The following is a 14,992-nucleotide window of genomic DNA, read 5'->3' as shown; positions in this document are numbered from 1 at the left end:
TTTTAAGAAGATCGTTAAGATTTTACTAAACGATCGTGTAAAGATATGTGCACGATCTTTTACATTAGTGTCATATAAACGATCGCTTAATACTCTTCACTTGAACGTTTAGGAAATCGCTTAAACATCGTTTATTAAGAAGATCTTTAGACTTTACTAAACGATCGTTTAGACTTTACTAAACGATCGCTTAAACATATGTGCGCGATAAGTATTTCTCTACACGAATGTTTTGTGATATGTATCTAAACGAATACAAATATTAACTCAAAAGTACAAGAACCAAATATATATTTTTTTATTTACCAAAAGTATTTATTCGCCCAAAGTTCCAAGACATATTGTTGTCTAAACAGTTTCATGTTTGGCACAGTTAGACAACCAAGGTCACTACCAGTTACAAGGCATTCAACAAATTTAGAACAGAAAATTCCTCAATCCAATGAACGCCCTTTCTGTAATGTGGCGTTTGATCTGCGTATTGACCAAGGGGCATATGTGAAATGATCTGAATGGAGGTTGACTTCAATTGCAATTGCGAGTGAGGCGATGCATCGTGCAGGCATTTGAAGAGCTTCATCAACAAGTTTCTGCTCAACATAATTTGACATTGAGTCGAACACGTAGATCTTGCATTTTCTCATATCAGCTGCAATAGTCAACCAGTGTTCTTTTATGTTGATGCAGCTAATCACGTAGTTGACATCTCCCCACCCTGGTATTTGGTCGTAATCACCAACAGCTGTGTTGAAATAGTATTCCACATCTTTTTCTGTCCATATAGTTAGGTGTGCTGTTGGGTCTGTCCATTCAGCTTTGTTATTATCTGGTGTCACCAGATGAGTATCGAAAATATGGTTCCAAACAATGCAGTCTAGTTTATTGATTCCAAGCTTGAAGAATAAGTAAAAATATTTAGTTGGAATATAATGATGCAGTTTAACTTCTATACAAAAAAAATTAAAGAATAACAACTTACTAGAAACGAGGAATGTAATATTCTAAAAGAACGCTTGCAAAGGTGCTTGAGATGCAACATTTTATTCTGCAAGTGGGATAATAGCAAATCCAATGTCTACAAAGAAAAAATGAACGATCGTTTAGTGAATGAAAGGAGAGTATAAGCGATCGCTTAAGAAATGTACATGTGATCGTTTACTTACTAAGCAATCGTGTAATATTAACTTAACGATGGTTTAGTTAATAGAAGCGATCGTTTAGTTAATAGAAGCAATCGTTTAGTTAATATAAGCGATCGTTTAGTTAATAGAATCGATCGTTTGGGAAGAGTACTTACGTCTTCATGTACCCATGTGTTTTCTTCAAGCTGTCTGAAAAAGTCTTTCTTTCTGGTTGTGGAGACTACTTTCCTTTGTTCATGGGTTGTTTTTCTTGATCTTTTCCATTGTAAGTATTCCTTCCATAATTTTGGATCCACTTGCCACATCGGATTATATCTATCTACTTCTCTGATTTCCACATCTGGGACAGGTATTGTAGATTCTGATATGATCTTAGTAGATGTTGTGGGTGGATTACCTTGTTCATCTTCATCTTGCACCTTTTTATTTTCTATTTTACATAATTTTCTTCTCTTTATTGGTTTTTCTTGTTCATCTTTATCAGGCACAGTTACTAGTTCTTTTTCAACCAAAGTAACTGTTTCATCATTTTTTTTTAATCTCAACCTGCTTTTTTCTTGTTTCCTACAATGTAATCGTATTAAACAAGTAACAAACTATTAATTCAAACGACTACAAATTTGTTGTGTATACATACCAGTTGAGATTCTTCATTTACAATTTGTACAGTTTGATCTAATGGAGTCAATTCACAAAGTGCAAGAGGTTGGCTCACAAGTGAAAGGGTAGTAATCATTTGTGGCAGGTATGTTTCTTTCTAAATTGTTAGGTATTTATAAACTAGTAAACAATGAATGAAATGTTAACCTTTGAATTTCCTCTTGATGTTCAGTATGTTGTTCTTGAACAACATACTCATTGTCATTCTGATGAATATGATCATTCCCTTGATTTTCAGTTTCATTCTAATAAACAAATAAAAACGAACATAAAATTAAAAAAATAATGTATTGTTAAACGATCGTGTATATAAAAATAAACGATCGCGTAACTTTGATAAACGATCATCTATCAAAGTTAAACGATCGCGTAAATTTGATAAACGATCGTCTATCAAAGTTAAACGATCGTGTAACTAATGTATTATGAAAACAAATTTTACCTGAACCAATCTCTCGAGCATCTGCTTCATTTCATACAGCTCCAATGACTGTTTTGTGATTGTGTCATCCATCCAGACTATAGAAGTCAGTGTGGATAAATCCTTACGAACTTCTTTTATTTCCTTCTTCAGTTTTTTGTAGGATTTTGAATGACTTTGTTCTTCTTTGTCATTGGACTTCTTTGATCTGCAATGTTTCTTCTTGGTGATTGGATGCATTTCAGACTGGTCAGCCACTGTCTGACTTTGTTCTCTTTGGGGTGACAGTTGTTCTCTTTGTAGAGATGAGTCTGATTGCTCCAATGATTTGTTGTTCATTGCTCCAATGGATTCATCGTCCTCCATTTGCATGTTATCATCCCTTCGAATTCGACTCTCCATGAAAGCCTTCTCTTGGGTTGACATCTTCAGTTTAGGTTGAACAACAGTCTACAATGTAATTGTATTAAACGATCGTGTAATTGTATTAAACGATCGTTGACAAGTTTTACTTACATTTTTGTTGTCGAATATGTTCTTCTGTAGCATTTTGTAAGATGGAGCTTGCGTACAATTCCATCTCAATATCCTAGGGATCAATCCCTTAATGTTTCTTGTGGCCAGGTGCTCATTTGCAGTTGAGAGTACTTCATAAGCCCACATCTACACCATTTAAACAAATATGTTAAACTTTGATGTTCAATTGGCATTTACTTAAAGTGTATGAACAAATAAAAATCACCTGAAAAGCAAGCACGTAGCCTTTGATGTTGTAGTATGACACTGCTTTGGAACTTGTTGTTTTCTTCAGCTCGTATCCTTCTTTTTTCCCTTAGAGACTTGTCTTTAAACTGTTGAGCAGACGAGTGTAGAAGAAAGTTGACCAATCGAAGCTTTTAAATGCTTCTTCATCATCAACTCTTCCCAAAATATCCATGTCATACTGTGTTTTCTTATCCTTCCCGACCATCACAGTTTCTATAAAGACAACCAAGGCAACCTTCACAGCATCGTCATCATTTGTAAACTCAAAATTCTTGAAAATTTCCTCAATTTCCAAGCATGTTATTAGTTTCTTATTTTCTGATCCGAATAGAAGACTTTGTAGGCGCTTGCTATCGCAATCTTTCTCCAATAGATTGTTTGTTGGCCACAATCCAGTTATGATGTTGAATTCCTTTTGGGTAAAACGGACGTTCTTCCCCAAAACTGAGAAACAGATTTCATCTGCGTTACCGTCTTCAGGTATCTGCCTCAGCAAGAAATGATAGATCAACTCGTCGTTGAAGACCATGTTCACATTCAGCAATGGACCAAAAATTGTTTTGTCGAACATTTGCAGCTGTTCCTTGGTCAGTTTATCCTTAATAAGACTGCCGATCTTGTGCACTTGGCATGACATAGTGGCAGGGAAATATTTGTCGCTAGGTACAACCATCCTGAAAATATAATTAATCGAAAAGTAATAAATTTAACAATCTAGAGAACTATATTGAAGACAGAAGTCGAATCCGAAACCCTAAACGCTTCACAATAATAATTTAAGAACATAATGATAGTTTTTCAAGACAGAAGTTGAAACGTTTGAAATATAAAGAAAGGAAAAGTGTAACGTTATAGTAGGAAAAGTTCGGAAAAATACCTTTTGACGTTGACGAAAAATATGGTCTGAGAGAACAATGGACTGAGAGAAAACGAAGGTGAGTGATCAGTGCGATTGTATATTGAAAAACCTAAAACCTCATCCTCTAGTTCAATTCATTTTTCACTACCCATTGAACTTTCTAAGAACCTAAAACCAAACTTTAACTAAACTAATTTACGGCAAATAAGTCCAATTCCAAAAACCAGACAATTACGAATGAAAATAGCACCAAATACCCCAACCAAACATTTACTTACAGCAGATAAATTGAAAATCGGTTAGACATGAAACTCACCCAAATAAGAGAAAAGCTCGAAGTTGATTGAATGGTTCGAAGAGGAGCGACGAAATGCACTGGATAATGACCGACGAAAGCCAAGCGACGATGGGCGGAGTAGGTTCAGGTGTTCTACGCGAAAAAAAGAGAAGGGAAAGGGAACTATACGCGAAAGAGAAGGAATCGATCGTGGAGAGAAGGGAAAGCAAACGTGGAAGAGGGAAAGGAAAAGAAGGGCATTTTTGTCCATTCACACCCAAATTGTCCTAAAAGTATTTCTTTTGAAAACTTGTCCCAAAATTCATTTAAACCTCTTTTTTTAACCCATTTTTGTTAATTTCTCAACTTATATCTATTTTTTTTTTGACAATGTTTGGGAGTTCTAAAATATTTAAAACTACTTTTGTCATTTTCCAAATCATTTATAATTTTTTTTTAATCATCCGAAGCTAATTCTAATTGTTTGTAAAATGTCTTTTAAAATGGAAAATTGAATGTTGGATTGATTTTGAGCAATCAAAATTGTGTTTTTGAATGATTTTAAACTTTTGTTAGTTTAGTCTTCAAACTTTCAAAACAGTCATGTTCTTAAAAATAAATTGTCTGGTCTAGTCATGTGTTTCAAAACGTTTGTTTTGTGTATTTTTTACGATTTACCTATCATACCGATATCAAGCCTATGAAACGTGTAAATGTCAATACGTTGGACGTAAAATTAATACTATGATGTTGGTTGTATATAGTAGGTACTGTGGATATCTTTTCCATGCTAAAATTTTAAATAATATTTATATATGTGCATTTGCAGCCAAAATGATACCCTTCTTCATGATGTTCGCTGGAGGTCCTCTGGGATCTGGAAAACAATGGTAACACTCTATCTAGAACATGATTAACGCATATTTCATTTCAATTGAGCTAAGCACACTTTCAGTTATGAACCGAATAACTGTAGCCGGAAATCGAGTATCTTTCTTTCCAGTTTTTAAAATCTAATTTCAAAATTCCAAAATCTCAAAATTCCAAAATCTCAAAATCTTTATTATTATTATTATCATTACCATTATTGTTATTATTATTTTAAGTTTTTAACAATGAGAGTGAAAAGGTAATTGGAGAGTTGGAAGAGGAAAAAAAAATGTCAAAGGGATATTCGTATTTTCAACCTCTTCTCAAAATAAAAGAGTAGAAAAAGAAAAATAAACTTTTGTGTTTTTTCCCCCAAAAGAAAACATTTCTAGCCTTGACAATCCAATTTTAGGTTTTTCTTTTTGTGATAATTAATTAGCCCTGCTGAAGGTTCATTGGACCCTTTTTCTTCTTCTTAAAAGTAGTATTATAAAAATTGGTAACGCAGGTTTTCGTGGATTCATTTGGATGACATTGTGAACTTAATATATGAAGCTCTGATCAATCCATCTTATCATGGTTATACTTTCATTCTAACACACTCGCAGAATAAATACATTATAAACATAAACAACTAAAATACAATTTCAAGTACTGGCAAAATAATAACTAAGTTTAGGTTAATATTAGTTTTCATTAATTAGTTATTTTGACTATCAATCAGTACATAGTTTTGTAATGACCCTTTTGGTTTCGTTTTTGCATTTCTAGTATTGTTTTAAATCTAAGAAGCTGGTATAGGGTAATTTGTTAATTAAATTAAATAAAGGGCTCTTTGAAAAAAAAAAGCAAAAAGGCAAAGAAAAAAAAAACAAATATATATAATGAATTTCACTATTATTTGTAGGGACAATTTTATTGTATTTTATTATATTTGTAAATAATTTTGTCATTTAAAATAATTTTTATAATAATAATAATAATAATAGAAAACAGGGGTTATAAATGGAACAGCACCGAAGCCAGTTACGTTGGGTGAATTATGTAAAGGATTGGGAGCTGAGATGGGAAGACCTTCATGGCTCCCCCAGTACCTGACTTTGCTCTCAAAGCCATACTTGGATAAGGAGCTTCTGTGGTTCGTCACAATCCCACTCCTTACCCTTTCTTTTTCTTTTCTTTTTAAATACAAAATTCTATTTTTCCAAAGTTCGTCATTTTCCATTCTAAATTCATGTCCAATAGGGTTTTGGCAGGGCAAAGGGTGGTTCCTACCAGAGCCAAGGAATTGGGTTTTTCGTATAAGTACCCCTCTGTGAAGGACGCACTCAAGTCCATTCTTTCCTAAGCTCAATTATGAACAAAATTGGCCACAGCAATTGTTTCTTAATTGTTTCTTTCTTTCTTTCTTTCTTTTTTTTTTTTTTTTTTGATGAAATTTTTTATTTAGTTGTGTTGTAAATTCGATTTTGGTATGAAATGGAATGATGCAAAGATTAAAATTGTAGTGTAGTGGAGAAGGAGAACAAATAATTGCTCATGATTTATAAATTTATGGACACAAAGCGAGGTGTAAGGCATGGCATGACTTCAACTACACTGAGTTCGTTCTATGAAGAGATGTAGACAATGAAGGGTTCCTATATATATCCACTGAAGTAAATGTTAGATAAACAATCAACCTCTCAATGAGTACCTTTTCCCAGTAAAAGGTTGGAATTTGGGATCTTCCTTTTCAGCCTCATCTTTTTTACTCTCTTTTGAAGTCTCCTATAAAATGTCATAACAGACTCCCTTACTTCTTTTTGAAACAATAAATAAATAAATGGGGTTTTTAAAATATAGAAAAATGAATCAAATTTACAGAATTTTCTTACCTATGTTGATAGAAATCTATCAGTGTTTACCAAACGACAAACTTGTATCAATTCTCGTCAATTTAATTTAAACGCTGTTAAAGTCTAGAAAGTATTAATGCCTTCCAACTATGATGAGTTCTTTCTACCTCTCTTTTTTGATTAAAAAAAAACATTCATGTATGAAATATCCAAAGAATGTACAGAGATCCTTATGATAAGGAATACAAAATATGGGTCCAATTTGCAACAAGAAAATCTAACCTATGATCTACCAAAAAATAGGTTGTTTAGTTCTTAAATTATAAATTTTAAAATTTATGTCTAACTAATTTAAAATTCACAGATTTAACCAAACACAAAATTGGGAAGGCATGGGACTATATTAGATTCTATTAGACTTAAAATATAAGAGATGTCAAAGTCCCGTAAGACACAAAATTGAAAATAACCAACTAGATTTTTTAAAGATAAAGTATATATTGAACACAAATTTAAAATTTCAAATAAGATGATGATTATGAGCAGAGTGAGTGTACCTTTGGAGTCTCTTTAGGATTCCGATTGGCATTTTGTCCAAATACTAACTTTCCCTGAGACTGATGAGCTCCGTTCACAGAGCTAGATCCAGCAGACTGTTGAGAATGGCCATATCTACTTCTACCACCCAATTGCTTCGCATCACCTGACCTAGAAGATGAAATTGGCTGAGGCTGGTGATTTGAAGATTTACCATCCAAACGTCTTCCTGTTCCTGTGAATGCACTAAATTTGGGTTCAGCTTCGGCATCTGGAGCTTCTGCAACTGCAAGAGAGTTCATTTAGAATATGAAAGATTACCCACACCCAGCTTCTAAGTGCATCTCTTCCACATTCATTAGTACCTAGAACTAGTAAACGGTGGCCTTCTGATTCTCTTTGGCTCAAGATTGCTAAATCCTATGACATTAGATAACTAGAAACTCTCTATAGAATCAGGTCACAAAGCTGATTAAGAAAAAAAATTAACTTCATATGCATAAATAAAACAAAATCAAGCATTATATTTAACTGATTTACACACACCAGCAAACGAACAACATCAGCAAATTGCAGTAAGAATTGAGCAAAAAGGAGTAGAAAATAACACCTTGTTCCTTCCCTTTTGTTGGTGCAACAGGCTTCTCCGGTTCTTTGTAATCCAGGGGAGGTGCAAAATCAACCTCACAATCTGTCTCAATGATACTTATTGCATTGGATGGCTTCGTTTCGACTATGTCAATGTAATATTTCTTGTTGTTATAGGCCACCATAATACTGTCTCCAGTGGTGAGGCAGGAGAAATTCCTAAGTGTTGTCTCTAAGCTGTATGACAAAGATAAATACTCTGACATGTGAAACAAACTTCATCACACCAACCACGTGATTTATGACAAGGGCATATCACCCAGAAAGAAAATACCATAGCATGTGTTTGAGAGCAATGTTCTAACATTTAACACTTCCTTAACTACCATGCACAGAAATACTTCTCCATTTCTTTAATAACAAAATCAGCCTCCAAATTTATCTTATCACTTATGAAGTCAAGCATGTACAATTTGAAAACACCAATTAGATATTGACCATAATTTTTTTTCAATATAACTTTCATCAAGCAACAAATGCTGGGATGTATATAGATATGTAAAAGAAAAAAATTTTCTTTTGTTTCCTCTTCTTTTTTATTTTGTTCATACTCTGTCTCTTGGCTTTCGTAAGATCCAAAAGTTCTTCCATGCAGGCTATGTATATATATCTAAAAGCTTCCCATAATACTAAATATATCAAGTAACTACAGAGCTTTGAATCCATAACTTCAAAGACATTGGATTAGAGCAGCCTATTTTTACCATTAGGTCAACACCAATACATGGTAGCAATTTGACTTTCGAGCATTTTATGTACCTTTTACGCCTATAGGTGGTAGCGGCTAAATTAACCTTGGCTAAAGAGCTCGTCTTCAAATTAAATAAGAAAACGGTCCAGGATTTCAAATTTAGAACTCCTTCCTGTGACCTAAGCTGTAAATACAAATAAGTGGAGAAAGTAAAAGAATATCTTACATTGCTTTGGGATTTGAGATATCCAAAAAGTCCTTTGTGTGAGGTTGTAATTTAACATAGGTTCCCTTTGGAAGGGGGACATTTTTCACTCGCACTAGGTCTCCTTCTTGTAAAAGCATGTTCTCCATCATCTGAAAGAACAATTTAAACCGAAGTGTTCTAGTACAAAACATAAAACAGAGCTACGAACACCTGGGACATGTATCGCACAAGAGAAATATGGAAATCTACCCAATAAGGCATGTAAATCATGCCTTCTTCTGCAACAAACTCCAAAACCCCACAATGAGAGACTCGCTCAACAGCATCATTTCGTAGCTCAAATAACATTGGATAATCAATTTGTAATGAGGCTGCAGGGTGTTAAGTTTAAATCAGTCACCCATGATGAAAAGAACAGAGGAAAAACTAGGAGAACAAAAATGACTTTTACGAGTATGCCAACAAACCTAGGCGATCAAGGGCTGATGGAGGCATTATAACTGAAAATCAAAATTAAAATAAACAACATGAGAAACTATGAATATGAAGTTGTAAAATACGTTAAAAAAGGAACAGAAACCTCAAACATAAAAAAGGTGAAGACTGAACGTCTTACTTCTATCTCCAGTTTCAAGGTGTGGCTGCAGTATGAAAAAATTTACTGGGATTAGAAGAAATAACTATTTTGGGAATAAGAAAACAATTAGATTTTATGTGTGCAAACACGGATGCTTTAAAGTTCTCTATAACAAAGAGCAACATTCCAATATATATTTCCTTTTGCGTACAAATTAGAGACATGCACAGCAGTTGCTTGATATTACATGAAATTCCAAGAGCGCACACACAAAAAGAAAATGACAAATAATAATGCAAGAGCAATGTTGATCCAAGCTGAAACTTCAAACAAAGACAAGTATCACAAGGCCGCCTACATTTAATTATCTAGCATGAAGAAGGCCTTTGTTATGCATGCAAAATAAAACAAGAAACACACCAAACGCTAATCAACATTTGAGCACACTTCAAACAACAAATAAATATAGAAGGAAATCAAACCTTATCAATAAACGACGTAGAGAAACATTGATAACTTTGCTCAAATGATGTTCCACGATATCCATACCCATCAAAATACTGCAGATGCAGAAACATAGAGATATCGTGAATTGTAATAACTACAAAAACTAACCAATTTCTTTTCAGAAGAATGTACATAACTTTTCACATTAAGAACCCTCCTAAATCGAGGAATTGGAGGCCTATGTATTGAAAAAACAGTAACAACTTGTACATGACCAGACGAATCTACAACAAAAGTAAAATCCTCTCCCAAGGTTTGAATTGATTGGGAACATCCAAAACATTACGTTCTCAAATTTAGTTTATCATATAAGTGACGAACTGCTTTGACCAAGTGAGATGTACAAAAAGAAAATATATTCTTTATTTTTCTTTTTTAAAAAAGATGTTCCCCCATCGCTCACATATTATATAAGGTATTAATTAAAAGGTTTTAGGCGGGAGAAGTAAATATGCAACACAGAATAAATCCTCTGCAAATATTTGTTCAGCAGGTTTCGTGTTCCATAGCCAGAAGAAGCACAAGATCTTAAGGTCAAGGATTAACAAAAGAGCAGTAATGTAACTGACAAAAAAATAAGAAATCAGTAATTTATTAAATTGAGGGACAGTAGAACCTTCTGTAAGATAAATCAATTCAACTCCACGTCACGTCTAAAACACATACTACATGCCTTTTCTTCATTTTCTCATCACACGGACAATGCAAGAATCGAATGCAGTTTCTCAAAAACATCAAAGGTTCTCATTAGAACAAGCTGAGAAAAGAATTCATACCATTTTGTACAGCGTGTATAGAGTGCCTCAACGGATTATCAACCTCTTAAAGGCTCCACCGAGTGGTGAGGAACTGCATGCTGTACAATATGTAAGAAAACCAAATGCTTGAAAGCTACGGCATCATAATCTTAAACCTTAAATTCAAGCAATAAATCGCTAATGCACTATTTCATTTATACAGCGTAGTGACTAAAGGACACTAAGCGCATCAAACTGATTCATCACCAAAAGAACAGAAAAAAGTACATAAATAGATAGCAAATCCTCACTCCCCTTATATCAAACATGAAATAACAGCTAGACCGAAATACATAAAACAAGGCAAACAATAAGAATATGAAGAAGAAGAAAAATCAGAACTCACACCAAAGATAATCAATCAATCAAGTTGCTACGTTTATCTTTCATTGGCCGCAGGTAACCAACATCTTCCGATCAACGGAACAGTAAAAAAGTTAACTAACAAATGAATGCACATATCCAGACGAGAAGAATGGAAAGATAATGACAATTCAAAGTTCAGGTCAGTCAGCTTAGTGAGCAAGCAAAACAATCAGAGTAACATCTCAAGAGGATCAACCAAGATAGAATTCGAATAAAAAAACCACAAGCCAGAATGCGAATGCAAACGTACCAGAGATGAGATGAACGGAGCGATGAGTCGCCGATGAAACGATCGACGGTGGTAGGAAGAACGAAGGGGAGAGAGTTTTGATTGGTTTCGATGATGAGCGTCCGATTTTGCGGATTTGGAAACCCGAATATGATCATAAGCAAAGCAGATGCTCGAATTCGTAATGTTCACGCCATGTATATTGAGTAGTCTTTGAGCCTGGGCTTTCTCACAGCCCACTTTAACAACTTGGAATGAGTAGGGATAGCCACGGTCTCGAAATTTGGTTTGCTATGATTTTGGGAATTCCTGGAAATGGCAAATATAATAATAGAAATTTGAAAAATATTTTATTTTGATTTATGTCAAAATTAATTGCTTGAAATAGTTTCTCATTTTTTGGTCCGAAATTGTCCTTCAACGGATGAAAACTATCCAATCACAAATACAGTGTATTTAATGAGGTCAAAAAGTTAAATAAAATATCACATATCCGATTACAGTGTATTTGTAAACACACATCTATGATAATTATTAACTAAATCAAAAAATTAAATATATTCAATTGGTTTCAATATCCCCTAATTATTTCGATTTTTACCTTCAAATTAATGAATCATAACCCCAAGTATTTTATTTTTTTAATGCAATAATTATATATTCGAACTATTATAGATCCAAAACTATATAATGCAATAATAGTTTATTATCATAAAAAAAATAAGAAATTAACGAAGGAATAATTCAAATCTTCATTGTTGAAATTTTGGATTGTATCATTGGAAAGTGAATACGTCCTAAAATAATGGCAAAGATAATGCAATAATTAACTATTAACAAAAACATTAAAAAAGTAACTGAAAATCATTAAAAGGATTCAAATTTCAAATACCAATCATTCCCTAAAATTATGGCAAATATAATGCAAATAGTTAAGTGTAGATTCAAATCTCATCCCTCCCTAAAATCATGCCTAATACAATGTGGTCTATCTTTAATTTTGTCAATCAACCGGAAACAGAAATAGAAGATTCACCGGAAGACAATCAACCGAAACGTTCATGGCCGTAAAAACGTAAACTTCAACGAAGAACGGAGCAAAGGATATTCTTTTTGAAATTTTAACATCTTTATTGTCTAAATTACTTTAGAAAAATAACTAATCTTGCCTTCCTAACATTAGATTAATAAGATTATGCCATATACATTTTATTTCTTCGTCCTAGTCTATCATATTTTCGTAATAATCGACCAGTACATCAAATTAAAACATGATCGCTACACATGAAACAGATACCCGTATAATATATGAAACAATAATTTAATTTAATATTCATCCCACCTATATACAATCTATTAGTGAAGACTGTATTCGATATGAGTATTTCCTTTGAATTTTTTCTGTGGCTTTACAACAAGTGAAGACCGTATTCGATGGTAGATGGATTAAGTCCTCCCGATATATTGACTATCGCCTCCTTGATGTATATGTTCCAGTTTCATCCTCGTTTCAAGAATTTGCAAATTGCATCCAACGTAGACTTTTTCCAAATTCAGAAGTTGTTGTCTCTAGGTTGACCGTTTACTGGAAAGATTGCAACAATTTGAACCTCATTCGGATTGTTGATGATAAGGATGTGTGTCCTGGATTATGTTACTCATATCGAAATTTCCCGACAATGATATACTTGTTTTCGTTGACACTGTACATGCTACTGATATTGAAAATACCCCGTATTTGAGTAATGAATTGCCTAGAACCGAAGACTTGCGTAGTGAAAGTGTAATTATTGACCTTAATGCATTTGAATCATCTCATACTGGTATATCCATCAGAGTTGGATCAATGTTTAGACAATTTTCATGTTTAATAACTTAAAGTTCTAATTAGTTTATACTTCCTTTCTAATTGTCTATATTCATAGTTGTATTTTGTTATCAAGTGGGTTGAATGATTCGTTCAAATAAGATTGGTCTTTTGTTCATTTAAATACAAAGTATTTCTTAGAATGTTGACGACTTAGGTAGGTGACTAAATACATTACATTGTATTGACCTGTCTTAAATTCATTTATAGTTATGTTTAAAATCCAATGTATTTCAACTTACTTAATAATTATCAAATAAGCATAAATTGATAAGTTTTGTATATCTAAAAACAAATATTGTAGTTCAACAAAAAATTTATAGATTTAATGTAAGTAATCCAATAAAACAATGAATATTCCAATATATTATAGACCCCTAACAAAAAAGCTTAAAATGAATATATCAAGCTTGACTTAAATACAGATCAAACGATGACCATTCTGAGGATGAATTCTCTTTATACTTCCTTGGTGGAACTACTTTCCTCTTAAAGCATCTATCCATATTCTCGTTGAAACTGGTGTAACCTCTCTATACTCTTTAGCATTTGATCTTTTCATTCTCAATCCTTTCTTTGTGGTGTTCAGCTAAAAAAAAAAAGGAAGTCCATTAATAGGATATCAAGTTATAAATTATGTATAAATTATGACATATGCTTACATGTTTTAGAATAACCCTCGCTGCTGGTCTATTTTCCTTCATATTTGAAAGCCTACCATTACTCGGCATTTTTCCTATAATCTACAAGTTATTGGCAAACAAGATTCTATATTAAGTATGTTATTACCATTTTCGAAATGTTGAACCCAGATTCATACTAGATATGTTATCACATTGGCCATCTGTGGTCTATCTTTAATTTTGCCAAATGCTAGTTACACATTCTTTAACATTCTTGGGGTTAAATTCAATGAACATTGACCCTGTGCATTCTTTAATATTTCTCAGGTATTAGTTAAAGATACCATTCATATACAACAATTCACATCTTTCTAAGGAATAGGTAGTCAAACCACACTTATAGCCATTCACATCCTTATAGGCCACATTTCGGATACAGTCTAATTTATCTGAATTGTTTAAATACAATAGCCATACATTCATTCAATATTATACTTGTCCATTCATTAACTGATATTCATAATGATAAATATCTCACAGCAACCCATTCAATTATATTCATAATGATAAATGATATTCAATGATAAATGTCTTACAACAACCCATTCAATGATTTTCATAATGACAATCACCCAGAATAACACTGTAATCAACATATACTATGTAACTACCATAATTCATTACAAAAAACAGTAGCAACTTGTAGATAACCCAAAAAAACTTTCATATCATTGATTGCCACAAACTTCCTAATATGGTCAGCCTACTACCACAGTTAAAAGTACAAATTCAATATAGTTTATATTATAGTCATTAAACTAATAGTCACTTAGTATAATAAACATACACATATCCACAACTATGCCATTCTTCTCCTGTGTTCTTTCTTCTTGATCTCGTCATATATAACACTTTCATCGATTGACCGTATCAGCCTGTTTATCTCCTCATCTGTTTCCTCCGTGGTCTATTACAAGTATGTAAATATATTAGTCTATAATATGTATTATACATATCTTCAACATTTTCATTTTTTCTTTACCTTATACAGCGAAGAATCTTTATCTCCGGTTGTTGGTGGTGTCTCTAATTTTGCCACTTTAGATTGAC

The 14,992-nt window shown here is 33.0% G+C and overlaps 2 protein-coding genes and 1 long non-coding RNA gene across 13 annotated transcripts; 1 reads left to right on the top strand and 2 right to left on the bottom strand.

Moving 5' to 3' along the window:
* Positions 1–274: 274 nt before the first annotated feature.
* On the bottom strand, positions 275–3,738 carry LOC127151243 (uncharacterized). 5 transcript variants are annotated; one of them, XR_007824044.1, is made up of 7 exons: positions 2,966–3,717; positions 2,740–2,886; positions 2,245–2,673; positions 1,950–2,047; positions 1,298–1,482; positions 980–1,075; positions 275–893 (listed from the first exon to the last, which is right to left on the bottom strand). XR_007824044.1 is itself a non-coding variant. In XM_051090696.1 (6 exons), the coding sequence occupies exons 2-6, from the start codon at positions 2,884–2,886 to the stop codon at positions 875–877; spliced, it is 789 nt and encodes a 262-aa protein (XP_050946653.1). In that variant the 5' UTR covers positions 2,966–3,720; the 3' UTR covers positions 275–874. The 5 variants fall into 5 exon arrangements, 3 of the variants coding, with proteins under 3 accessions (XP_050946653.1, XP_050946641.1, XP_050946647.1); XR_007824046.1 differs by having other exon boundaries at positions 275–802; positions 1,298–2,047; positions 2,966–3,738; XM_051090696.1 differs by lacking the exon at positions 1,298–1,482 and having other exon boundaries at positions 2,966–3,720.
* On the top strand, positions 1,755–6,534 carry LOC127143792 (uncharacterized). Its single transcript, XR_007824072.1, has 3 exons — positions 1,755–1,887; positions 4,954–5,014; positions 5,991–6,534. It is a non-coding gene; the product is annotated as an uncharacterized LOC127143792 (long non-coding RNA).
* On the bottom strand, positions 6,512–11,650 carry LOC103490342 (uncharacterized). Of its 7 annotated transcripts, none has more exons than XM_017045011.2 (10): positions 11,414–11,650; positions 10,777–10,856; positions 9,976–10,053; positions 9,533–9,557; positions 9,384–9,416; positions 9,145–9,287; positions 8,935–9,065; positions 7,980–8,194; positions 7,390–7,649; positions 6,512–6,764 (listed from the first exon to the last, which is right to left on the bottom strand). In XM_017045011.2, the coding sequence occupies exons 2-10, from the start codon at positions 10,777–10,779 to the stop codon at positions 6,672–6,674; spliced, it is 981 nt and encodes a 326-aa protein (XP_016900500.1). In that variant the 5' UTR covers positions 10,780–10,856; positions 11,414–11,650; the 3' UTR covers positions 6,512–6,671. The 7 variants fall into 7 exon arrangements, with proteins under 7 accessions (XP_016900500.1, XP_016900501.1, XP_050946666.1 ...); XM_017045012.2 differs by having other exon boundaries at positions 9,166–9,287; positions 11,414–11,646; XM_051090709.1 differs by having other exon boundaries at positions 7,390–7,655; positions 10,777–10,849; positions 11,414–11,644.
* Between the last annotated feature and the right edge of the window lie 3,342 nt (positions 11,651–14,992).

This window comes from Cucumis melo, chromosome 1, assembly GCF_025177605.1.
Source record: "Cucumis melo cultivar AY chromosome 1, USDA_Cmelo_AY_1.0, whole genome shotgun sequence".
NCBI lineage: Eukaryota > Viridiplantae > Streptophyta > Magnoliopsida > Cucurbitales > Cucurbitaceae > Cucumis > Cucumis melo.
The sequence above is the reverse complement of the archived record's forward strand: the minus strand, read 5'-3'. Positions and strand labels throughout refer to the sequence as shown.

What these genes read in the sequence shown, in the direction of transcription:
- LOC127151243 (XM_051090690.1), bottom strand. Translation starts at nt 2,886, where the DNA reads ATGTGGGCTTATGAAGTACTCTCAACTGCAAATGAGCACCTGGCCACA. An exon ending in ACATATTCGACAACAAAAAT is followed by an intron (nt 2,674 to 2,739) that starts GTAAGTAAAACT and finishes ATTACATTGTAG; the next exon opens with ACTGTTGTTCAACCTAAACT. An exon ending in TATTACATTCCTCGTTTCTA is followed by an intron (nt 894 to 979) that starts GTAAGTTGTTAT and finishes TTATTCTTCAAG; the next exon opens with CTTGGAATCAATAAACTAGA.
- LOC103490342 (XM_051090709.1), bottom strand. An exon ending in CTACGTCGTTTATTGATAAG is followed by an intron (nt 9,558 to 9,975) that starts GTTTGATTTCCT and finishes TTCATACTGCAG; the next exon opens with CCACACCTTGAAACTGGAGA. An exon ending in TAGATTTCCATATTTCTCTT is followed by an intron (nt 9,066 to 9,144) that starts GTGCGATACATG and finishes TTGTTCTTTCAG; the next exon opens with ATGATGGAGAACATGCTTTT.